Here is a 22,726-nt window from a genome sequence, read left to right on the forward strand (position 1 = left end):
AACCCATGTGATGAGATTTGGTGACCCATTGTGTCATTAATATCTGGGAAAATTTGCTCAGAAATCCATTGCAGGTGTTTTAATTATATTTGCTTTGTCACATATATTGTGAGGTGTTCAATCACAGATTATTACCAGAATTAACTTGTGTGAAATATGTTGTTAAAATACAAGTTGTATATACAAGTAAATTGTATTACTGTTCTAACATTGTACAAAAATGTTTACTGTTGTTTATTCAAAAACATAAAAACTTGGGTCTTTATGCTCTAAGTCCCTTGAAACTCTAAGTTATCTAAGTTCAAAGGAAATTAGTGGTCCCTTGCTAAATTGTAAAATAAATTTGGTTGTCTGATCCAAGCTTGTAATAGCTTTTTAACTAGACTGGTGACTAAAAGCTTAGTTGAAGAAGTCCGTTTTAAAGAGCACCTTTTTTTTTAAAATTATGCATTCACAGGATGAGGACATCATAAATTTGGTCAGCAATTAATATTAACAGTCAACCACATTGCTGTGGGTCTGAAGTTGTGTGTAGGCCAGGCCAGGTAAGGCTGGAAATTTCCCTCCCTAAAAGGAAATTACTGAAACAGATGAATTTTCCCCCGGTAATTGACAGCAGTCATCGTTAGACTCTTAATTCCGGATTTTTTTCATCAAATTCCACCATCTACCATTGTGGGTTTTGAACCTGGGTCCTGAGAATAGTACCTGGGTCTCTAGATTAGCAAACTAGCAATAGTACCTCACTGTTACCTCACCTGAGGATAGAGGAGAATAGAGATAGAAAAATTCAAGGAGGGAATCACAGAGAATTAGGCTTTGGTAATTTTTAACACAGAACAGTCCATTAGACAATAAGCCCCTTTTCAATCTTATTTGTGAATATCCTCCTTGCATGCCATTTGCCTTCAATGTGAATATTGTTGCCAGTCCTCAACTTTTCTGCTGATCAATGTCCCATTCATCAGTACTTACTTCTTGTCGCCTCTGTTCCTTTTTCAACTGTGCAATCTCACGGTTTCTCTTGCTTTCAATCATCCTCATCCGCTGCTGATCCTCCCTCATCTGTTTCATGAGTGCTACCTAACAAAAGCAAATTTCAGGAAAAATAACTAAAATATTGCACAATAAGGACCAATATTCTTATAAAACGTTAGTCATACGAAATGTCTTGTACAGTTAACAGGAATACATTTTCAGAAATAAACTTCTTGATCTACATAAAGTGAGATGTGAACAAAAATTCTATTTTGTTTGCTATCTGAAGGTAATAACTTTTTTAAATTAAAAATTAGCTGCATGCTTAGGGTTATTACATCTGTGGTCAGCAAAATATCACAGTTACATCAATGAGGTATTAAAATAAGCTGACAATAATGAGCATATAAAAGAGGAGCAGAGGTAGGGTATTCAGCTTCTTGAGCCTGCTTCGAAATTTAACACAAGAGCTGATTGGTTTTGGTTCAAATTCCACAATCCCTTCTAGACCCAATGACCTCTGTTTCCCTGATCTAAAAATAAATCTATTGAGCCCTATATTTAAAAACTACTTCAATTTATTTATTTATGAATAAAACATTTCACTCTTCATGCAAAAGTGACCAACTTCATTTACTTTCCCATTCACTCAACCCAACCATACCTACCTGCAACATTCTTACATTTTCTTCACCACAAGCTTTCCTTCCAATCTCATTGTTGTCTGTGAACTTAGCTACAATGCCTTTACTCCACTCATCCACGTTGTTGCTGTAAATTACAACATGTTGAAGCCCTAGCACAGATCCCAGTGAGAGATTCCACTCAATATATCATGTGAATCAGGCAAAGATCTGACTCCAGCATCGGCAGTTCTTACTGTCAAAGATCCATTATACTTGTTTCTTTCTGCCAGCCAGTCAACCAATCTCCATCTGTGCTCAAATGCCACTGCCTACACCATGAGCTTTTATTTTCTGCAATAAACATTGACATGGCATCTTGTCAAATGCCTTCTGGAAATTCAAGTGCAGTTCAGCTACAACTCCGTTTCATGCACAGTGCATTTTTCTCATTCGAGGATCTCTAATAAATTGCTGGAACATCATTTCCCTTTGATGAAACCACACCTACTCTTCCTGATTACCTTGGATTATTCTAAGCACACAACAATAATCTCTTTCGTGATCAATTCTAATACCTTCTCTATGACAGACATCAAGCTCCTGCCTCCCTCCCTTCTCAAATAGGGGGCTTATATTTGTTATTTTCCAGTCTGATGGAATCTCTCTAGAACCTAGGGAGTTTTGGATAATTAACACCAAAATATCTACCATCTCATTAGTAACCTCTTTTTAAAAACATATGAAGTAGTCCATCTGGCCTCAGACTCTTGTCTAACTACAGTCTTACTAGGAAGATTTGTACATCCTCTATAGTGAAGACAAAAGTAAAATATTTGTTCATTACGTCCACCATTTCCTTATTGTCTACTATTAACTCCCCATTCTCACCCTCTAGAGGATCAATACTCACTTTTCTTGCTCAAATGTCTGTAGAAACTCTTGTTATGGACCAGACCAGAATCTACGTCCCACCCTCACTAACAAAGTATTTTAAGGAGATAGCCTAGACCCTAATTTTAATATTTAAAGACAAGTCTAAGGTGCCGTTTTCCAGTTGTGATTCAATTGGTCCACCACTAAGCTTTAATTAAAACACACTTTATTCTATATGTCACTAATCATTAACCGTTTCAATATAGGCAGCATTCCATAAACACACTCTTTGGCAAAAATTCAATTCATCAAAAGAGCTATGATTTTCACGTGCTGTTTCTCTCCATTCCAGAAGAAAGAAACAGTCTGCTCCTTTCGAGTTTTAAGAGGAAGCCTCATTACCTAAGACTTCACTCCAACATAGTACTCACGCTTTTAGCTCAGCAGCTGGAAGGCAGCTTCAACTAACTAACTGAAAGCAAAACTAAAAATCTTCCTGGATCTATGACAGCCCTGACCCTGCCCACTCATGCTTCTTTTGTCTAAACTAAAATAAAACACAAATCTTATTTACTTATGCTTGCCTGGAGCAGACACCTTTGCCTCAGGGTGACAAACTCCTCTGCCTGAGAAACAGGGCAGAACACATATCTAAAAGGCACAGTACCATCCCACTCTTGCAATCTATTTTTATGATTCCTGCTAGCTTCTTCTCATATTTCAATTTCTTCCTCCCGATTAATCTTTAGTTATTCTCTGTCGTCTTCCTATTCTGATCAATGATGTGGTCTGAGCCTCATCTTTGCAGCAATACATTTTTGCCTTAATTTTCACATTTTCCTTATCTTCTTTAGTTAAACACAGATGATGGGTCCTCCCATTATAATTTCTCTTTATAGTAGAAGTAAACTTACATGTGAGTATTCCGAAAATTATCTTAGAAGTCTTCCACTGTGCCTCTATTGATCTATTCTCCTAGTCTAACATACCAACACACTTCTGCTAGCTCAACTTTCATTCCTCAGTAGTTGCCCTTAATTTTTATTTAAAATACTCGTCTTAGACCCAATCTTCTCCCTTTCAAAACATATGTCGAATTCAATCACATTATTGTCACTGCTACCAAGGAATGCCTTATGATTGTTCAGTAGTCTTGTCATTTTACACAATCCCAAGTTTAATTTAAAGTTCTGAAGAAGAGACTTTTAACTCAAAATATTAAGTGTTTCTCTCTCCATAGACGCTGACAGACCTTTCTGATTTTATTTCAGATTTAAATCTTCTGCTGTATTTTACCTTTACTTCACTGAGTCTAACATAACCTCTTTTAGTCAGTTTCAGAAAGTTTCTTAGCCAAGCACAATCCTGAAGGCATTCTATGAACTTACCTAGACTCCTTCTGCCAATTTGATTTTTCTAGTTTATGTGAAGATTACATCACCCATGCTTTAATACAACGGACCCCCAACGTTCTTTCTAGTCTATGTTGTCATATATTGTAGTTACACAGTTAGGTGACCTGAGACCACTTCCACTCATGACATCTTTCCTCTACTATTCCCCAAATTGACCCAAGCTGACTTGACATCCTGATCCTCTCCAGAAATTGTGAAAATGCCATCCTTGACTAACAGTCCAACTCTTCCACATTTGCCTATTTTCCTACATTTTCTGAATGTCATATACCCCTCAATGCTCAGGACCCAATCCTGTGCTGAGGAGGACTGGCAGACCAGAGGAGTTTGAGGGATGCCTTGGCAAGCCTGATGGGGTGATAATCCAAGCAGTTCTGACTTTCTCTCAACTTCCCCCCCAACTTTATCTCCAGCAACCCAATTCCATCAGCCCCCATTTCTCTGATGCCCCCAACTTCTACAGTGTTATCATCTACACTGAGCCCTAATTATCAGCCACCAGTGAAGAGTGCCTCACATTCCTCTCCCAGCATCAGTCACCCTTGTAGCCCACAATGAGATTTCACCCAGACTATTTAAAGGATCAAAATAATCATGGAAATTGGATGTTAAGATAGTTTCAGTCAAAGAACATGTTTGCGTACCTTTGTTTTCCTCATTTCAGCCACTTCACTCTGCAATTTCCTTAGCTCTCGTTCATATCGAGTTTGATTCTTCAGCAGACGTGCATGCTCTTTCTGTGCTAGCTGTAGCTTCTGCAGCTCTCTGTTCATTTCCTTCAATTTTTTCTCATAGTCTGCTTTAATCTTGCTGGCTTTCTCTTCTGTGTTGCACTCCATAGATCCTGAGCAAATAAAATCACACAAAAAACTTCACCAGTTTGAAATTCCATCAATTTCTGGAACTGCACAATGATGCTGTGCTTGCGAATCTAGAAGATGACATTATAATTCTAGTTGGGTGGGCTGGCATCTCGTGCCCCTAAGTATTTAGTGGTAGGGGTCATTTTAAATCAGATGGGAAGATGGTGGTGGGTGGAAACTGGCGTGTATTCCCACGTTTACCTTGGTGATGTCAGGGGTAACATGGCCACCGCAGCGTGTCACCAAATGAGATTGTTAAGTGGATACTAAATATCCATTCACGGGCCTTATCCATCGATCGCAAGCGGTGGCCAGCTCTTAGTGCTGGAAGAACATCAAACAAACATGTCTATGGTTGTCTGTCAGCTCCTGGGGGCCCTGCAGATCCTTCGTTCAAATTCATTCAATGCCTGACTAAGGAACATGGCATTGAGAATGGGAGTCCCTACTGATTGTGACTCCACTGCTCTTGCTGTCTTCCCCATCCCATTCTATCCACCCGTAATCTCCTTCAATCCTATGATACTCTCTGACCATCACATAAATGTGGCCTGGGCTTCAGCCTCAAGACCAGCCCTTAAGTGTCATACCAGCTGCAGCCACTACTTCCTCGGTGGTGCTACCATTCAATATCTCAGCAGGCAAGACCTCTGTCCTTGGGGTCCTAATTTCCAGAGACAGGCTGTCTGCCGGCCTTCCTAATGCCCGAGTGAAACAAAACATAACCGGCCATCCGAAAGGAGGCTGCACAGGGCTCCTGCTGGCTCTCTAACAATGGCTGAGACTCCTACCACCTCCTCAAGAGTTCACCAAAGTTTTCAGATTTCAGCTCATCCACCATGTGGAGATACATCAGTTTGGGAAGAAGTAGGAAAAATATAAAGTTGGTGAAAGACGGGAAAATTATGAACAGTTTAAAGGGGGCATTGTCGCACCTCAGGGGAACTCCTGATATTTGAGAATGCAGTGTCCTGAAGATGCAGCAAACTCATATAATACATTGAACCACATTGTTACAAAGGCAAACCAGATGATCTGATTAACTACTGATAGCAGCTTTGGCTTTGAATCTCTGTACCAACCCAGCAATTACTGGAGGGCTGCTTTAAGAGCTTACAAATAGTTTCTGTAATTCAGAAAGAAAACATCTACCAAGCCAACCACAAAGTGCACAATTCAAGGTGGTGATCCTGGATGTGTTTGCCTCTGTGTTCCCAAAAGCCAATTACTTGCAAAACCTTGGTTGTGCTCTACTTGACCTCTCACTCTAGATTTATTTGAAAAAAGCAAAGTTGGCTCACAACCAAAGACAAGAAAGTACTACCTCAATCCCCAGCAGACCCTGGTATAATTCATCAGTCATCTCAGAATATCCAGCCACTTCAGAAGAACTAAGAGACAAAGATTGAAGGGGCTTACAAGGGTAAGTACACAAGGGAATCACAATGGTCTCAAATAGCAAGAACACATTTGCATTGTTGTTAATGAAATGTACACAGATCAGATGTGCGCAAATTTAGGGAAAGATGAGGAATAATTATCATAAAAGGAAGCAGATTAATCTCCACACAGCAGCAATAGGAGTTATGCAGGAGAGGTACATGTCAGCATGCAATCAAGTTGAGTTTGTTGCCATTACAGGTCTGCATGAACTGCAATTATTTAGCAATGTGCTCTTAAGTCTGCAGAATATTTTCCTTTGCGGTGTACCTATAGCTGTACAGCAGATGGCATAACTGAAAGCTTTGCAGGCAAAACACAGCTCTTTTGTATATCAGTCTTAATTCCAGTCAACTGTTTAGCATCTGAAGTTAGTGGAACATGGATACCATCAGATAGGCACTAGACCTCCTGACTGACCTCCTCAAAAAGGAGGAATAAAAGAAGGGAGGCCATTTATTTTTGATGCACAGATTGAAACCACTAAACTTAAAAAGAAGTCAGAAAGCCTTTAATAATACTTATTATTACATATTATATAAAAATGTGTGTTTTGAAAGGAATTTGAAGAAACAAAAAAAAAATTAAAAAGCAGTTCCAATTATTTAAAATGAGCCGAGCTATATTTTCAAAAAAATAGACAGAACAAATTATAAACAAATTAAAAATCCTTTGAAGTTCCAGAGTTTCACTGGCATTCTCAAATTTCCCACACAATGCTAATCACAAGCGTCCTTAACTCCTGTTCCCCAAAGTCTTCCCGAATGTAAGTGGGAGAAGGTTAATAAACGAGAGAAATTTAACCTAACACAAAACCTCATACCTAACTGATTCATTCATACAGTGAGGGAATGGTGCAGCAGCAATCTAAATAAATCTACCTCTAAAAAGGAATATTATGTCGATGTTAGATTTCAAATGCATCTGAACTTGGGTTGCAATTAATTATGGATCTCTTCTTCCTTTCTACTTGCTATTCACCTTATTATTTAAAGCGTAACGATACCCAAACTTTCCATGACTATGGTTTCCCACCCACTGTGGTTGACAGGGCCCTCAACTGCATATGACCTATCACCTGTGCTTCCACCCTTGCCCGTTCCCATCATTCACAACAATGGGATCGCGTTCGCCTTGTCCTCACTTTTCATCCCACCAGCCTCTGCGTTCAAAGGATCATTCGTCACCATTTCAGACAATTCCAGCAGAAGACCACCAACAAACATATCTCCCCCTCACTGCCCTGTTTGCATTTTGCAGTGATCATTCCCTCCAGGACATCCTAGCCTATTCCACAACCACTAACATCAACCTGCCTCTCCATGGCAATGTCCCATGTAATCTTAGAGAGTGTAACACCTGCCTCTTCATCTCTTCCCTGCTCACCATCCAAGGGCCTAAACACTCTTTACAGGTTAAGTAGCATTTTCCCTGAAACTCCTCCAAACTTGAGCCTTATATTCACTACGCCCAATGTGGTCTACTCTGTGTTGGAAAAGCCAAACACAGGCTGGGTGACCGCTTTGCTGAATTCCCACAGCCAGTGATTTTAACACAGTGTCCTGCTCACACGCCCATTTGCCTGTTCTCAGCATGTTGCATTGTTCCAGTGAATCACAGTGCAAACTGGAGGAACAGCAGCTCATCTTCAGACACTTTACAACTTTCTGGACTTAATATTGAGTTCAACACCTTCAAATTGTGAACCACTTCTTCCCTTTCTTTTCACCTCCTCTCTTGCACCCTCCACCCACTACCCCCAACCTCCCCAACCTATAGCATAAACGCTGCCGCCTTCACATTTCACTTCAGCTCTGACGTGTCATCTAAGATTCAAAACACTGGCTTGCTTTCTCTCTATGGATGCTGCCTGACCCGCTGTGATCTCCAGCATTTGTTGTTTTCAGTACAGGTTCCGGTATCTGCAATAATTTGCTCGTAATTACTCCAACTCTCCCACCAAAAAATAATTGCAAGGCCAACCAGTTGTTTTTTTTTGGTTTGGCACGAGTAGAGGGGTTGATGGCATGTACCAGGGTTGTTTTTTCACCTCCTACTTACTGGATTAGTCTGTCAACTCCATGTGAAATTGTATATGTATGTGGAAATGTTAGAAGTGATAACATAAATATATCATACACACTTAATACATAAATAACATAAGAGCATAAAGAACATGAAAAGCTAGGAGCAGGCTCGGAAGGGGTCGGGGTGGGGGGGAGGGGGGTGCTGCCCTGCCACTTAGTAAGATCATGGCTGGTCTTTTTGAGACTCAGCTCCACGTACCCGCCCACTCACCATAACCCTTAATTCCTTTAACTGTTCAAAATTTATCTAGCCTTGCCTTAAAAACATTCAGTGAGGTAGTTTCAACCGCTTCACTGGGCAGAGAATTCCACAGATTCACAACCCTTTGGGTGAAGAAGTTCTTCCTGACCTCAGTCCTACATCTGCTTCCCTTTATTTTGAGGTGATGCCTCTAGTCCTAGTTTCACCTGCTAGCGGAAACAACCTCCCTGCCTCCACCTTAACTATTCCATTCATAATCTTCTATGCTTCTTCAAGATCTCCGCTCATCCTTCTGAATTCCAATGTGTATAATCCCAGTCTACTCAGTCTCTCCTCATAATCCAATCCTCTCAACGCTGAATCAACCAAGTGAACCTCCTCTGCACCCCCTCCAGTGCTAGTATATCTCTTCTCAAGTAAGGAGACCAAAACTGTTCACAGTACTCCAGGTGTGGCCTCACCAGGACCCTACACAGCTGCAGCATAGCCTCCCTGTTTTTAAACTCCATTCCTCAAGCAATGTCAGATAAAATTTCCATTTGCCTTTTTAATTACCCGCTGCACCTGCAATCCCACCTTCAGTGATTCATGCACAAGGACACCAAGACTCTTAGCACAGCAGTGTGCTGCAATTTTTTTTACCATTTAAAACATAATCCATAAGATTGGAAATTTAAAGACAAAAAATGACAAAGGGCTGGGAATTCTCTTCTTCCAGCTGTGAAAAATTGCACATCCTTACACATAAAAGAGACCATAACCCATACCAAGGTTCTGGAGAACACGGTCTCGCTCTAGCTGTGTGTCCCGGATCTTATTCTGTAGCAGGATCAGTTTCTCCTCATACTGCTGTTTCAATATCTGTAATCGCCGCTGGCTATTCTCGAGTTCATCAATGAGTTTCTGCTTGATTTCAATCTCACAAGTTATGTCAGCAAGGTCAGCCTGGTAATTAACTGAGAATTAAGCCAAGAAACAACCCATTAAACCATTATCACAATTGAGGAATCAACAACTCAAATTTCCACATTGCATTATATATTATGTAACTATTATGTTATTCTAAAGCATTTAAACCAACAAAATGTAGACAGCTCACCACCAAACAAAAACTGCAGGTCACATCTCAGATCGAGTTTAGGAGATCTGTCTGCATAATCAACAGGTGGAAACTGGACTAAATGTATTGAAAAATCACACATCGCAGACATTTCAGCCACCTCTGTAACTCGGTTACATTCAGACAGTGTTTAACATGCAGAACAGGTGTCAAAATGGTAATGGAAAAGATTTGGACAGTAATGGAAGGAATCTTCTGCTCCATCTGGTGGTGAACTTTGAGGCAGGAAAGGTATTAAATAGGCAGCATAGTGACATACTTGAATTCTAGCCTCCGCTCGAAAATAAGAGCAGCTAAAGACCTCATTCAGCTGGCACCAGTCTTAACTAGGCCTCAGGCAGGCCTGTTGCCATGCAGCATGCACAGTAGGTCAACAGTATGGCCAACATGTCGCCTCCAAGTGAAACACCACCCTGCTCAAATGTATTGCTCACTGCCAGCCTGGGCCATCATTGGGACTCTATTAAATGTCATTCTGGCAGCAGGCACAGTCTCCCCAGTGGTGCTGTTGAACAAAAGAGCTGCTGGCCTCTGGTTGGCAGCTCTCGATAGAAAGGTCTTCTGCCCCCAAAGTCTTGATTGCATAGGTGCGCTAGTCTTGCCGCTGACTGATGTTGTTGTGGTTCAATGGGTCTTCATGAAAGAGAACAGGAACTCACTTGCCAGCTCTCCAGTCAACAGGTGAAGTCTCCCATCCTCCACACCCCAACTGCTCAACATGATTCCACCCAGTATCTCTCAGAAAGTTAACTCACCTATGTTTGTAACGCAGAATTTGCATAACTACTGAGTACTATGTTCAACAGACAAAGTACAGTCTGAAGAAACTGACAGGAAGAATGTTACAACATTATGTTCAGCTCAGGACCAAATCTAACACAGACCACCTGGTGAACCTTAGTACACTGCAAGATACATGGCCAAGAAGGAAAATCTGAATGCCTCTTTGAGCCAGAAAGAACCATCACTGAAACCCCATTGATATTAATATAGGTTTATTTCAATGTTGGTAAATGATGATAATCCTATGAACCAATTAAAATTGTCCTAAATCATCTGAACTCATGCTTATCCAGAATCACGGAAACTCATTCAAAATCAGCTATTCATTAAAACTCTTTTTTGCAGATGTGAATCAGGTTAAATAAGAGTTCATGCCAAGTGAACTTTATTAACTTTAAGCTTGCCTTGCATGAGGACTTGTCAACATTATAATGATGTCTTCTTTCTAATTTGTAATCAGATATTAAACTGAAGGATATGCATCCAAATTACATGAAAGCTTTAGGAATTTTTTAAAGATTTAGATTTCTCTCTTCTTAATTTTTTTCAACCTGCACTAAATTTTGAGGGCCAGAATATTTTAGGAACTGTTTGCCAATACAATCCTCACAAAGGGCCGAGAGATTGGGAGTTCCCGACGGAGGGCATGATCCAGGTACAACACGCATTACACCTGCCTAAAGAAGCTACTGGCCAGCCAATGGGAAAATTGGCCAATTTTGTCTCTAATACTTTGGTGATGAGCAGTGGGTCCCAATTATGGCCCCAAAGTCGCTTGTTAATCGCCACCCGAAACAGCAATCAATCAGGATTACACCCAACAGCAGCAAGTAAGTTTGTGAGGTATGTTGGAAAACAGTAACTACAGCATTCTGCAATTCGAGTACAGACAGTATGAAGTGCATTTCTTCTCTTCCTGGCTCCTTATTAAAGCAAAGCAGCCTCCATTTTAACAGACGATGAGTTTAATACCACATGCGAGCAGGTGCTCTGAATGATTAGAAATACAGTTAATCAACAAGCAGAGTTCTTGTGATGCAGCGAGTGCCCCTACCTCTGAGCAAGGAATCCAAGTTCAACCTTCACCTGCTTCAGAGGTGTGCAACAATGTCACTGAACAGATTTATTAGAAAATACCTTAGCCAACATGTTGCTGTTGTAATTGTCTTGCTGCTGGAGTAGTAATCCAAAGATGCACATAATGCTCTGGGGACTTGGGTTTAAATCCCATCGTGGCAGATGATGGCAAACACACAGAGAATTCTGAAGTTAAAAGTCTAATGATGATTTTGAAACCATTGTTGATTGTTTTGCAATCCTTACAGTTAACAAATAATGATCTGTATTCACCCAGTGTAGAGTGAGCATATGTGCACCACGGAACATCAAGGGTCTAGGCCCAAAACATCAGTTTTCGTGCTCTTAAGATGCTGCTTTAGGATGCTGTGTTCATCTGGCTCTACAACCTGTTATATCGGATTCTCCAGCATCTGCAGTTCCTATTATCTCTTATAATGAACCTAGTGCCCATTTTCCCAACAAAGATATTTTAGAGTTTTGTGAAGATAGCCTTGCAATAATTATCAACTGTATTTCTAACAGTCAAATGGTGACACTTGACACTTTCTATTTACATTAAAACTTTTGATCTCTCCTGCTACATTTATAAATCAGCCTGTTTTCACTGCACTCTTCACAAGAATTTTACATTAAGCCCAATTAATTTCTTATTACCTTTATGTTCTGGCTCTTCACACATTGAAAACTAATTCTCCTTGTCTTGTACATTATTCTCAAATGTTCACCTGTTGTTGATGGATTTTGTTATACTTTAATTCTTTTCTTGTTAAAAAAACTTATGTTTATAGAAAATAACAAAGTGTGGAGCTAGATGAACACAGCAGGCCAAGCAGCATCTCAGGAGCACAAAAGCTGACGTTTCGGGCCCAGACCCTTCATCCTGTGAGGGATGTTGGAAAATAGTAACTACAGGGCTGGGAATTCTCTTCTTCCAGCTGTGAAAAATTGCACATCCTTACACATAAAAGAGACCATAACCCATACCAAGGTTCTGGAGAACACGGTCTCCTGAAGGGTCCAGGCCCGAAACGTCAGCTTTTGTGCTCCTGAGATGCTGCTTGGCCTGCTGTGTTCATCCAGCCTCACACTTTGTTATCTTGGATTCTCCAGCATCTGCAGTTCCCATTATCACTTATGTTTATAGAAGGTTTTTTTTACAAAATCAGGACATCCCAAAATGCTTTCTTGTTGCAACAGAAGACTATATTTTCTGCTATTAACTACAATGGATTAACTCTAGTCTGAAGCTTAATCCATATAGTTTTAATGTTCTTAATGTTCTGAATGCCCTCCTGGTAGCACGGTGCACAATGGTTAGCACTGCTGCCTCAAAGCCCCAGTGACCTGGGTTCAATTCCAGCCTTGTTTTGTTAAAATCAATCGGGTTAGCCAATAATGGTATGCGTACACCCAGTGTAGAATGCAGCCCCAGCCTCAGGTAACTTTCTGTGTGGAGTTTGTACATTCGCCCCATTTCTGCATGGTTTTTGCCCGGTGTTCTGGTTTACTCTCATAATCCAAAGATGTGCAGGTTAATGCGTGTTTATGGGAATGGGTGGTGGGTCTGGGTGGGATGCTCTTTGGAAAGTTAGTGCAGACTCCATGGGCTGAATGGCCTCATTCAGCACCGATTCTGTTCTCAATCCTACTTAAACTCATTCTAATAAACTCAGAAAATTCCACTATGGTTTGTGATTATTACCCTTTTCTTCTGATTCTGTATCGGTTTCATCCATGCTGCCATCACTGTCAAATTCTTCATCATCTCCACCTTCCTCATCTTCACAGCAACTTTCTTCATGCTCCTCCTCCTGAAATTATACAAAAACACAACGGAGCTAGCAGAATGGGTAAATTCGTTTGCGATTACTTAAATTTATGTAGCATGACAGAAATACAGGAAGATACTGGAGGACTCTGCATGATGTAGAAAAAGCAGATAAAATTACTATCAAACATGAGGAGAATGGGAGGAGTCGGTGCTGTCAACATAAATATTAAGTTAGTGTCCACTTAATTTAGATTTTAATACACTGTCTAAACTTAACTTGGAATTTGATTTTCTACTAGACTGTGTTCTAAGCAGATTTTTTTAAAGCCCTCCTGTTCCATTTAGCTTCAGGGCAGAGGACAATTAACAAACGATGCTCACAGACAGATTGGCGCCTCGTAGGAGAACAATATCAGCTTCCAGATAATAAAACATGCTTGAACTGTGGTTAGTTCACCGAGGACAGAAATGACAGACTTTATCAACTGGGTTTTCCTGTGGTTTACTGTTTGACTACTGATCTTGGTCAATGCAAAGAATATATCCTTAACTATACAGCGATAGTGTATGTCTTACAGAGTTTCAGAAGCACAGGAGCTTCAGTTTGCTCATAATTGCAGGTTGACAGACTGGAGCCAGTTAACGAGATTAAAGCTGATCTGCTACCTCAGTTCGACCTTCCCAACTCCTTATCCATTGTTATATAAAAATGTTTTGTTCCCTGTCTGAATACATTTAGGAAGTGAGTATACTCAGCCCTCCGGGATGTGAATAATAAACACCTCTGATCTCAGGTCTAAGTATCTTTATTCTGAAACTGTAACCCATGTTCTTAATTCTCCAGCAATAGGACAAACTTTCTCAGCGTCTACTCCATCAACATATAAAACATATTTTATATGCTTCATTTAGATTACCCGTGAAAATATTAAAAATATATATAATACTAAACACTAAGGCATATCCCTCCACATGTATAATTCCCTCATTCCAATGTAGTAAACCTTTGCTTCAATTCCTCTCAAACAAGTATGTTCTTCCTTTGGTAAGAAGAACAAAACTGCACACACGACTCCCAACACGACCTGACTAACTGCACGTGTATTTGTAGCAAAGCTTCCCACTCTTCCACTCTAATCCCATTAAAGCCAACTGTGATTAATTTGCTTTTAAGGAAACAGTAAAGTTATTCAGGTATTCGATTAATATTTGTGCCAACTGATCTGTTAATATAGCTTAGTTTTATAATAGGAGCCGCCAAATGTAACCATGCCCTGTAAAAGTAAGACATGTGCATCTATGCCTGTAGTTCAGGTATAGAGAGCAAAGGTCTCCAGTACAACCTGATCCATCTGCCATTTCATTGTTGACCCAATTATTCGTCTTCAAAATTATCAAAAGGAAGATTTCTATTGAATTTGTGTCACCAAGGATGCACAAGGATGTAGAAAACAAAAATGTCAGAATAACTATTGACAAAAGGTACATAAAAAAACTGAACATTAGCATTCAGAAATCTTGGTTTTTGAAGTAAATATTTAAGATTTTCCTTACCCCTTCCACTTCATTATCGTCCGTCTCTTCCCAATTCTCTTGCTGTAAATTTCCTCTTCTTTTTTCTTTCACTGGGCTTTAAATAGAAAAAAGAACAAATAGCAGAAAATTAAATATGTAGCTGACCCAATTTCAGCTTTGCATTTTCTTCAGTCAAGTGATTTTCTGTTTGTGAATGTGATGTTGACTTTCTCTATCATGCCATTATTACAGCAATTTTAAAAATTGTTTTTACCATGTTACCAAATTAGGTAAATGGGCAGAATTAGTCTTCTAAATCTTCTAACATAAATGATGTTGAAATAGAAATTACAACGCTGATAAGAATAGAATTACTTACACAGTTAACAGAAATAAACACTAGCCAGAATAGTGTTGCACAAATTTAACATCTACTTGAGAAGCAAAATGTGTCCTTGATATAATGGTCACCTGACAGTTGTACCACTGACGGTGTAGCACTCCCTCACAACTTACTGAAATGTCTATCTACTTTCTGTCAAGTCTCTGCAGTGCAGCTTGAATCTACAACATTCTGAGTCCACCAAGGCCAACTCATCTAGTCAATAGATCAGAGGGACAAACATTGAAGTAACCTATATGCAACAGGTATGAAAATAGCAATATAGGTTTACCCAGTACACATCTGAGTTGCTTTAAAATTAAGTGATTATTATGTGCATGCAACTAATACTAAATTCAATAATAAGTGGTTAAAATTATGACAGGCCAGTATGTGGGGGGAAGGCTAGTCTGCACTAACTAAAGCCAATTTACAGTTTTTAATGGCGAAAGTGGGCACTGAAAGACTTTCTAAAAAATGATTTGAGATGGCGTCACTAAATAATAGCGGATCGTGGCTAAGATCTTCTAATATTGCATTGGTGGTTTTGGAGGAGTTTGACAGGAGAGAATGTTTCACATTGACCGTCACTGAATCGGACCATGCCAACAGGTCACGTCTGCACTCCTAAAGTAGTGGCTGGCACGTGTTTAGTATCAGAACTATATGTTCCTATATACTGAATGACATTTTAAGGACAGAGGCTAGCAAAAAACGAAATTGGACATCGTGGAACCAAGTTTCACAGACGAAAAACTGATGCATGCTGGTCTGAAATCTGATGGTTTCTATTTCTGAAGGTTTTGCCTATAAGTTATTAGTTTCCAGGAGCCCCAGAGTGGAAACTTTGTCACCACTGTACAACCTTTAGGCACAAATTGCTGTGGAATTTGCTAGTTTATTAAATGTGTGCATTATCTCAAAAAATTATGCACAAAAATTACCTATTTCTTTTTCGTATTCTTTCCCTTTTCTTGAGCAGTTCTAAGTCTTTTTTTGCCATTTCAACAATTTCAGAAGTATCGGATTCCAGGGAACCAACGAGACTGGACATTGAGCAAGGCATGGGAGACAGTCCGGCTGAATACGAGGACCTGGACGTCAATCGAGATATATTGCGTCGGAGGGACTCATTCATTGCTTCACTCTCCAGTAGTTTGGTCCTGGAACAAAATAGCTTTTATTTCTTTTTCTGAGGAATCAGAGAGCTTTGAGAGCATGTTTCACATAGAAAAGAACAATATAGTTGTAATACTCTTAACAATTACAATTTACATTCTAAACCATATGTCCCAAGGGCAAAACATGTCAACTTGAAAATAATAGGGAATGGATTAGCAATAAACTTTTCTCCATATACTATTTTCCACTCAGATGACCCAGTGCTTTTTCAATACTCTCAATGTCCTGAATTAAATTCTTGTCAAGCATGCAGCTAAAGAGATTTTAGAATTTCCAGTCCCAACATATACCATGGCTGGAAGACTCTAGGCAGCAACAATTCCCCACTGTGCTTCTATGGCAGGTGCCCCAAATTCTAGTGCATCAGTTAACACGTAGTCCTGGACCTCGGAATGCGCTTGTATGCAACAGCCAGTTGAGGTCAACTCTTTGCATTGGAAGACCAGCACATTTCAGGCAAACCAAACGGTGTTATTCATTGGTGTATATGGGGCAGCACGGTGGCTCAGTGGTTAGCACTGCTGGCTCACCACACCAGGAACCCAGGTTTGATTCCAGACTTGGGCGACTATCCATGTGGAGTTTGCACATTCTCCCTGTGTCTGTGTGGGTTTCCTCTAGGTGCTCTGGTTTCCTCCCACAGCTCAAACATGTGCAGGCTAAGTGACTTGGCCATGTCAAATTGTCCATAGCGTCCAGGGATGTGCAGGCTAGGTGGATTAGCCACAGGAAATGCAGAGTTACAAGGATAGGGTAGGTAGTGGGTCTGGGTGAGATACTCTTTGGAGTGTCACTGTAGACTCGACGGGGCGAATGGCTTGCTTCCCAATTGTAGGGATTCTATGAAAAAAAAGCTGGAAAAACTTAGCAGGTGTGGCACCATCTGTGAACAGAAAACAGAATTAACATTTCAGGACCTGTGACCCATGTTATTCATTGATTTGCTAGCCCTCCAGCCACAGCTGATATTCATCCTGGTGGATATGTCTGGTAGTAGCCTATAGCACAGAGCCCTGTGTCACAGAACTGCTCAGAATGAACTGGAATAAACACCATTTCCTATCTCTCCAGAAATTCATTGCAAAGGTTTATTCCATTAGGTGGGTAACTGCCTTCTCTGCAGGAAGGTGTAAATAAAGCTGGTTCAATAATTGTTGCCAACAGTTGGCCATGTGTTTGTCTTACTTGGTGCAATATTGTACACTACAAAGTACACTTCTGATAAAGAGAAAATGTGAAAAATGACAGTGTCCCATTCAGCATTATTAAGACAAACATTTCAAATCTGGCAAAAAAAACCTTTTGTTTTCCAAACATAGAATCGGAAAGATTAACAATAGTTTTGTTAAAATGACTTAGAGCGATTTTTAAAAAAAATTCATCCCTTAATTGTCCTGAGACCAGTTAAGAGTCAACCACATTGCTGTGGGTCTGGAGTCACATGTTGGCCAGATCAGGTAAGGATGGCAGTTTCCTTCTCCAGAGGATATTAGTGAACCAGATGGGTTTTTCCTGACAGTTGACTAGGGATTCATGGTCATCATTAGACTCTTAATTCCAGATACTTATTGAATTCAAATATCACTATCTGCCATGGCAGGATTCAAACCCAGGTTCCCCGAACATTACCTGGGTCTTTGGATGACAGACTACTGATAATACAATGGGGTCATTGACTCCCCAGTTATGCAGTTGCTAAGGAAGCACTGTTTTTTTTTTAACGTGGGTGAGCATCATGAAGTAAACATTTAAAATGGCTTGAATAATAAGTTTACATTGGCATCTCAATAAATGAAGACACTTTCATTTTAACAATTTTGAAGATGATTTTAACAGAGGTGCCAGACGTGAAAAGATAGAATTCTGACACAGTTTCATGAGCCATACTTTGATTTTTGAGAAGTCCTTAAAAGACAACTCTCATCAGATCCAATCATATTTTTATTGGATGCCAAGCAGTGAAGGGATGAAATTTGAGTGGCAGTGTATCCAAAGGATACTCTTCTGTTGGAAAGCTTCTTCTGTTGGAAGGAGCGATCAACACCAGCCAACATGGACCATACAAATTCATGGACTAACCTGAGATCCTGTATTTCTCGAATATAGTTTTGAATTAATGCGCCTATTTCCTCATTGTTGTCTCCTGCAGAAAAATAAAACCATGAACCATTGGTCATGCAAAAAAAAATCACAGTGGAAACATTGCTTTGGTGAAGATCCATGTGCATTCTTTTTAAGCATAGCTGAATAGGCAGACCACCTGTGCTACAAGATTAACTCTGGTGGTGCAGTTAGAAACACAAAAACAGGAGTAGGCCACACAGCCCCTCGAGCTTGCTCTGCCATTCTAGATCATGACTGATCATGTACCTCAATACTACTTTTCCATGCTATTCCCATATTCAGAATCACTGAACTGTTACACCTTCATTCCTCCTTCCAATTTGGATTGCCTCACACTTATCCAGATTATATTCCATTTTATATGTTGTTGCCCAATTTTCCTTGAAGTCCCTTTGCATCCTCCTCACAATTCTCATTTCTACCTAGTTTTGTGTCATCTGCATTCTTAGAAATATTATATTCTGTCCCCAAATTCCATTCTTTGACACAGATTGTGAACATTTGGATTCTAAGTAGCGATCCCTGCGGTATACTGGCCTCACAGTTTGCAAAGCTGACTATAACCAATTTATCCCTGCTCTTTTTTTATTTCCGTTAACCAATCCCCAATCTATGTCAGTCTGTTACCACCTATTCCTTTTCAAAAGCTTTCTGAAAATCCAAATGTATAACAACAACTGTTCTTGCTTATCTACTCAGCTAGTAATATCCTCTAACAGATTTGTGAAACATGATCTCCCTTTCATAAATCCAAGCAGGTTCCTTTTTTTCAGTATTCAGTTGTCACTTCCTTAAAAAAAGTGATAAGGTCCAGCTAACAGGCTTGTAGTTTCCCTAATTTCTCTCCCCCTCCTTTCTTCAGTTGTGGGGTTACATTTGCAAACTTCTGATCTGTGAACACCATTCCGGAATCTATAGAATTTTGGAAGATGGTCACCAATACATCCACTATCTGTACTGCCATCTCTTTCAACACTCTGGTATGCAGATGATGTCCCAGGGATTTCTCAGTACCTTCAAACTGACCAGTCCTACTTCTTTACTGATATAAATTTCATTCAGATCCTCATTCTCACAAGTTCCTTGAATCTCCATAATGTCTTGTACTTCTTGTATTTTCCTCCATGAAGAAAGATACAAAGTATTTGTTCAGCTTAGAACACACAACAGAGAACAATACAGAACAGTGCAGGCCTACTGGCTCACAATGTTGTGCCGACCTATTATCCTACCAAGATCAATCTACCCTGCATACCCTACATTTTACTATCATCCATGTGCCAATCCAAGAGTTGCTTAAAAGCCCCTCTGCTTCTCTGCTAATTTCCCATTTCTCATTAAAATCTCTCCTGTCTTTGCCCATATCAGACTCACATTTGTCTATACTAGCCTGTTCCTTTATGCATACAACTATTACAAAATATTTTTAATTTTTTGCCATCTTACATTCATACTTTGTTTCTTCATCATCAGTCTTCCTTTGTTAAATTCTAAAGTGTTCCCAATCCTAAAGTTTGATACTTTTGTGGTGGCTTCATTTGATTTTTTCTCTAAACTAACATAATCTTTAACTTATGTTGTTAGCTACAGGTAACATCTTCCTGTTTGGGTTTTGTCCCTTAAAATAATGTATATTTGTTGAAAACTATGTATAACCAGCCTCTGTTTGTCACCATCAAACATTTTAATGCTTTTTTTCCTAGTTCACTGAAATTAGTTGTCATGAAATGCAATTTCAATCCCTTAAAAACTACCCATGGTATGCTAGTTCAAGTAATAATGCAAATACACTCGTATGGTTTATGGACAAGCAACTAAACTGAACCAGTAACTTCTATTTCTTAAGGAAAGACTGCTGAGCAGTAACCAAATAAATTCCTTCAGCCATCAGTAATCTGCACTATTCAGTACAAGTGAAGTTAATCACATCATGAGCAAAGAACTTCATTTCACAAAGCCACTCAAAGATGAAATAAAAGTGGCGGAACAGAAGGTGGGAAATAATAAAAACACCATGATTTGATTGAAATAAATTGTCCTATTACTTAAACCTTCAGAAATTACAGTGCAATTTACACAATAAATTAGTGTCATAAAATGCATTTACTGAAAACATTTGATCTGATTTTCTCATGGACCATGACTCACAGGCACTTGTTTAAACAAAATTAGAAAAATCCCATCATGGCCATCAATCTCAGTTTGTAGCAATTATGGTGACCTGTAAACTTAAATGTTGCTCGGTCAATAGCTTTTAGCTCCCGAATCATGCTTAACATCAGGAAAACGTCTCAGAACTGATAGGATTGTAACCTAGAAATCTTCACCTAGTCCGCGTTGAAAAATGAGGATTCTAATTATGAAACATGCCATCACCTTCAAGCCCAGTGCCATGAAATTGACAAACAGATGGCTAAGAGGGACTTTAAAACCAGGAATTGAGTAAGTCAATAAATGACATGAATTTGCCACCACAACTGGACAGTGACGAGAATTGCCTATTAAATGAAAAATGTCTCAACAGAATTCACAGCAATGTATGAAATTTAATGAGTTACTTGTACCTGCACTGGCTATTATCTGAGTGGCTTCATTACTCAAGAGCTGCGTCACCCTGTTATTTAGTGCGTCAATTGTTTCTTGCATGGCTTTTACTCTCATTCTCAGTGTGTCATTTTCTTTCTGTAACATTGCATTTTCTTGGCAGAGGTCGTTGTAACCTTCTGAACCATCTTCCCCGATGACTCGTTTCCCCTGAGAAGACGAGCAGAAATGATTTAGCTGTCAGTTTTCTCATTAACTATTTAAGCCATGAAAAGAACCAGAATATTTCAGTGCTGGAGGTTATAACAACATATGGGTCAAATCTTCCCATCAGGATTGAAAATCCGATTTTGATCCTGATCAGATTATAAGAAATACACTCTTAACCTTTGAAGAATTCTCTGTGCAAACTTCTCGCCAGGAGCCTCCTTAGCACAACCATGTCAGTCCTGGCCAGGAACTTACACAAGTAGCAGCAAAGTGAACTGGCAGTGAAACTACCCTCTGTTTGATAAAATTCTTACTATGTTCCAAGTTCCAGTGGTCCTCAAGTCACTTTCACAGCCATTGAGAGAAAGTAAGTGTTTAAGGTAATTGAGAGGCAGGAACAAAAACAGAAATTTTGGGAAAATCTCAACAGATCTGGCAGCATCTATGGAGAGAAATCAGAGTTACTGTTTTAGGCCCAGTGTCACTTATTCTGCCAGACCCGGAGAGCTTCCAGCAATTTCTTTTTTTGTTTCAGATTTCCAGCATCAACAGTTCTTTTGGTCTTTTGTCAAGTGAAAGACAGGCGTGTTTCAGAGATAGTAGGAACTGCAGATGCTGGAGAATCTGAGATAACAAGGTGCAGAGCTGGATGAACACAGCAAGCCAAGCTGCATCAGAGGAGCAGGCAAGTTGACGTTTCGGGCCTAGAAGAAGGAGGGTCTGGGCCCAAAACATCAGCTTTCCTGCTCCTCTGATGTTGATTGGCCTGCTGTGTTCATTCAGCTCTAAACCTTGTTATCTCAAAGACAGATGTGTGATGAGGCTGGGGTCACAGGGGGATTGGGACAGGCCACAGCAGATACGATAGTGGGGCTAGTCTTAGTGTCTGGGTGGCACGGTGGCTCAATGGTTAGCACTGCTGCCTCACAGCACCACAGACCCAGGTTCAATTCCAGCCTCAGGCAATTGTCTGTGTGGGGTTTGCACCTTCTCCCCATGTCTGTGTGGGTTTCCTCCCACAGTCCAAAGATGTGCAGGTTAGGTGGGTTGGCTGTGCTAAATTGCCCATAGTGTTTAGGGATGTGTAGCTTGGATGGATTATAGGGGGATGGGTCTGGGTGGGATGCTCCAAGTGTTGCAGTGGATTTGTTGGGCCGAAGGGCCTGTTTCCACACTGTAGGATTCTATGATCTATGATATAGCAGTAGTAGGGTAACAGGGATGACAGTCAGAGCAAGTTTTTTATCTGTGGAGAGAATGAAAAAGTATGTGTGCTGTGTTATCGGGGTACCTGTCAGGGTGCAGCAAGGGAGTTGAGCAAAGGGTCTCAAAGGAGAGGTCAGTGGTAAGGAGATGGTGGTGGGAATGGTTTCGAATGTAATATTTACACAAAATTGCAGGTTAGATCATAACAACATCATAAGATTGCAGAAGCTTTTAGTTACTCTCAACATTATTTGGATGACTACTGAGCTAATTGACTAAGTTCTGAAACTCTAACACAGGGTTGGAGACTCCCAGTTGGCAAGCA

General features: G+C 40.0%; 1 protein-coding gene across 5 annotated transcripts in view; it reads right to left on the reverse strand.

The window, feature by feature from the left end:
• kif21b (kinesin family member 21B) overlaps nucleotides 1-22,726 on the reverse strand; it is a 172,058-nt gene that overhangs the window by 60,279 nt on the left and 89,053 nt on the right. For all 5 annotated transcript variants that reach the window (XR_009447008.1, XR_009447006.1, XR_009447007.1 and 2 more), the window contains exons 9-16: nucleotides 21,006-21,195; nucleotides 18,397-18,460; nucleotides 16,080-16,298; nucleotides 14,793-14,868; nucleotides 13,170-13,278; nucleotides 9,252-9,440; nucleotides 4,537-4,736; nucleotides 976-1,083 (exon numbers count right to left, since the gene is read on the reverse strand). Coding sequence is in view for 1 of the 5 variants with exons in the window: in XM_048553218.2 (XP_048409175.1) it covers nucleotides 976-1,083; nucleotides 4,537-4,736; nucleotides 9,252-9,440; nucleotides 13,170-13,278; nucleotides 14,793-14,868; nucleotides 16,080-16,298; nucleotides 18,397-18,460; nucleotides 21,006-21,195 (1,155 nt within the window). In the remaining 4 variants the exon portion in view is untranslated. The remainder of the gene's footprint in view (nucleotides 1-975; nucleotides 1,084-4,536; nucleotides 4,737-9,251; nucleotides 9,441-13,169; nucleotides 13,279-14,792; nucleotides 14,869-16,079; nucleotides 16,299-18,396; nucleotides 18,461-21,005; nucleotides 21,196-22,726) is intronic.

Source organism: Stegostoma tigrinum, chromosome 21, assembly GCF_030684315.1.
Source record: "Stegostoma tigrinum isolate sSteTig4 chromosome 21, sSteTig4.hap1, whole genome shotgun sequence".
Lineage (NCBI taxonomy): Eukaryota > Metazoa > Chordata > Chondrichthyes > Orectolobiformes > Stegostomatidae > Stegostoma > Stegostoma tigrinum.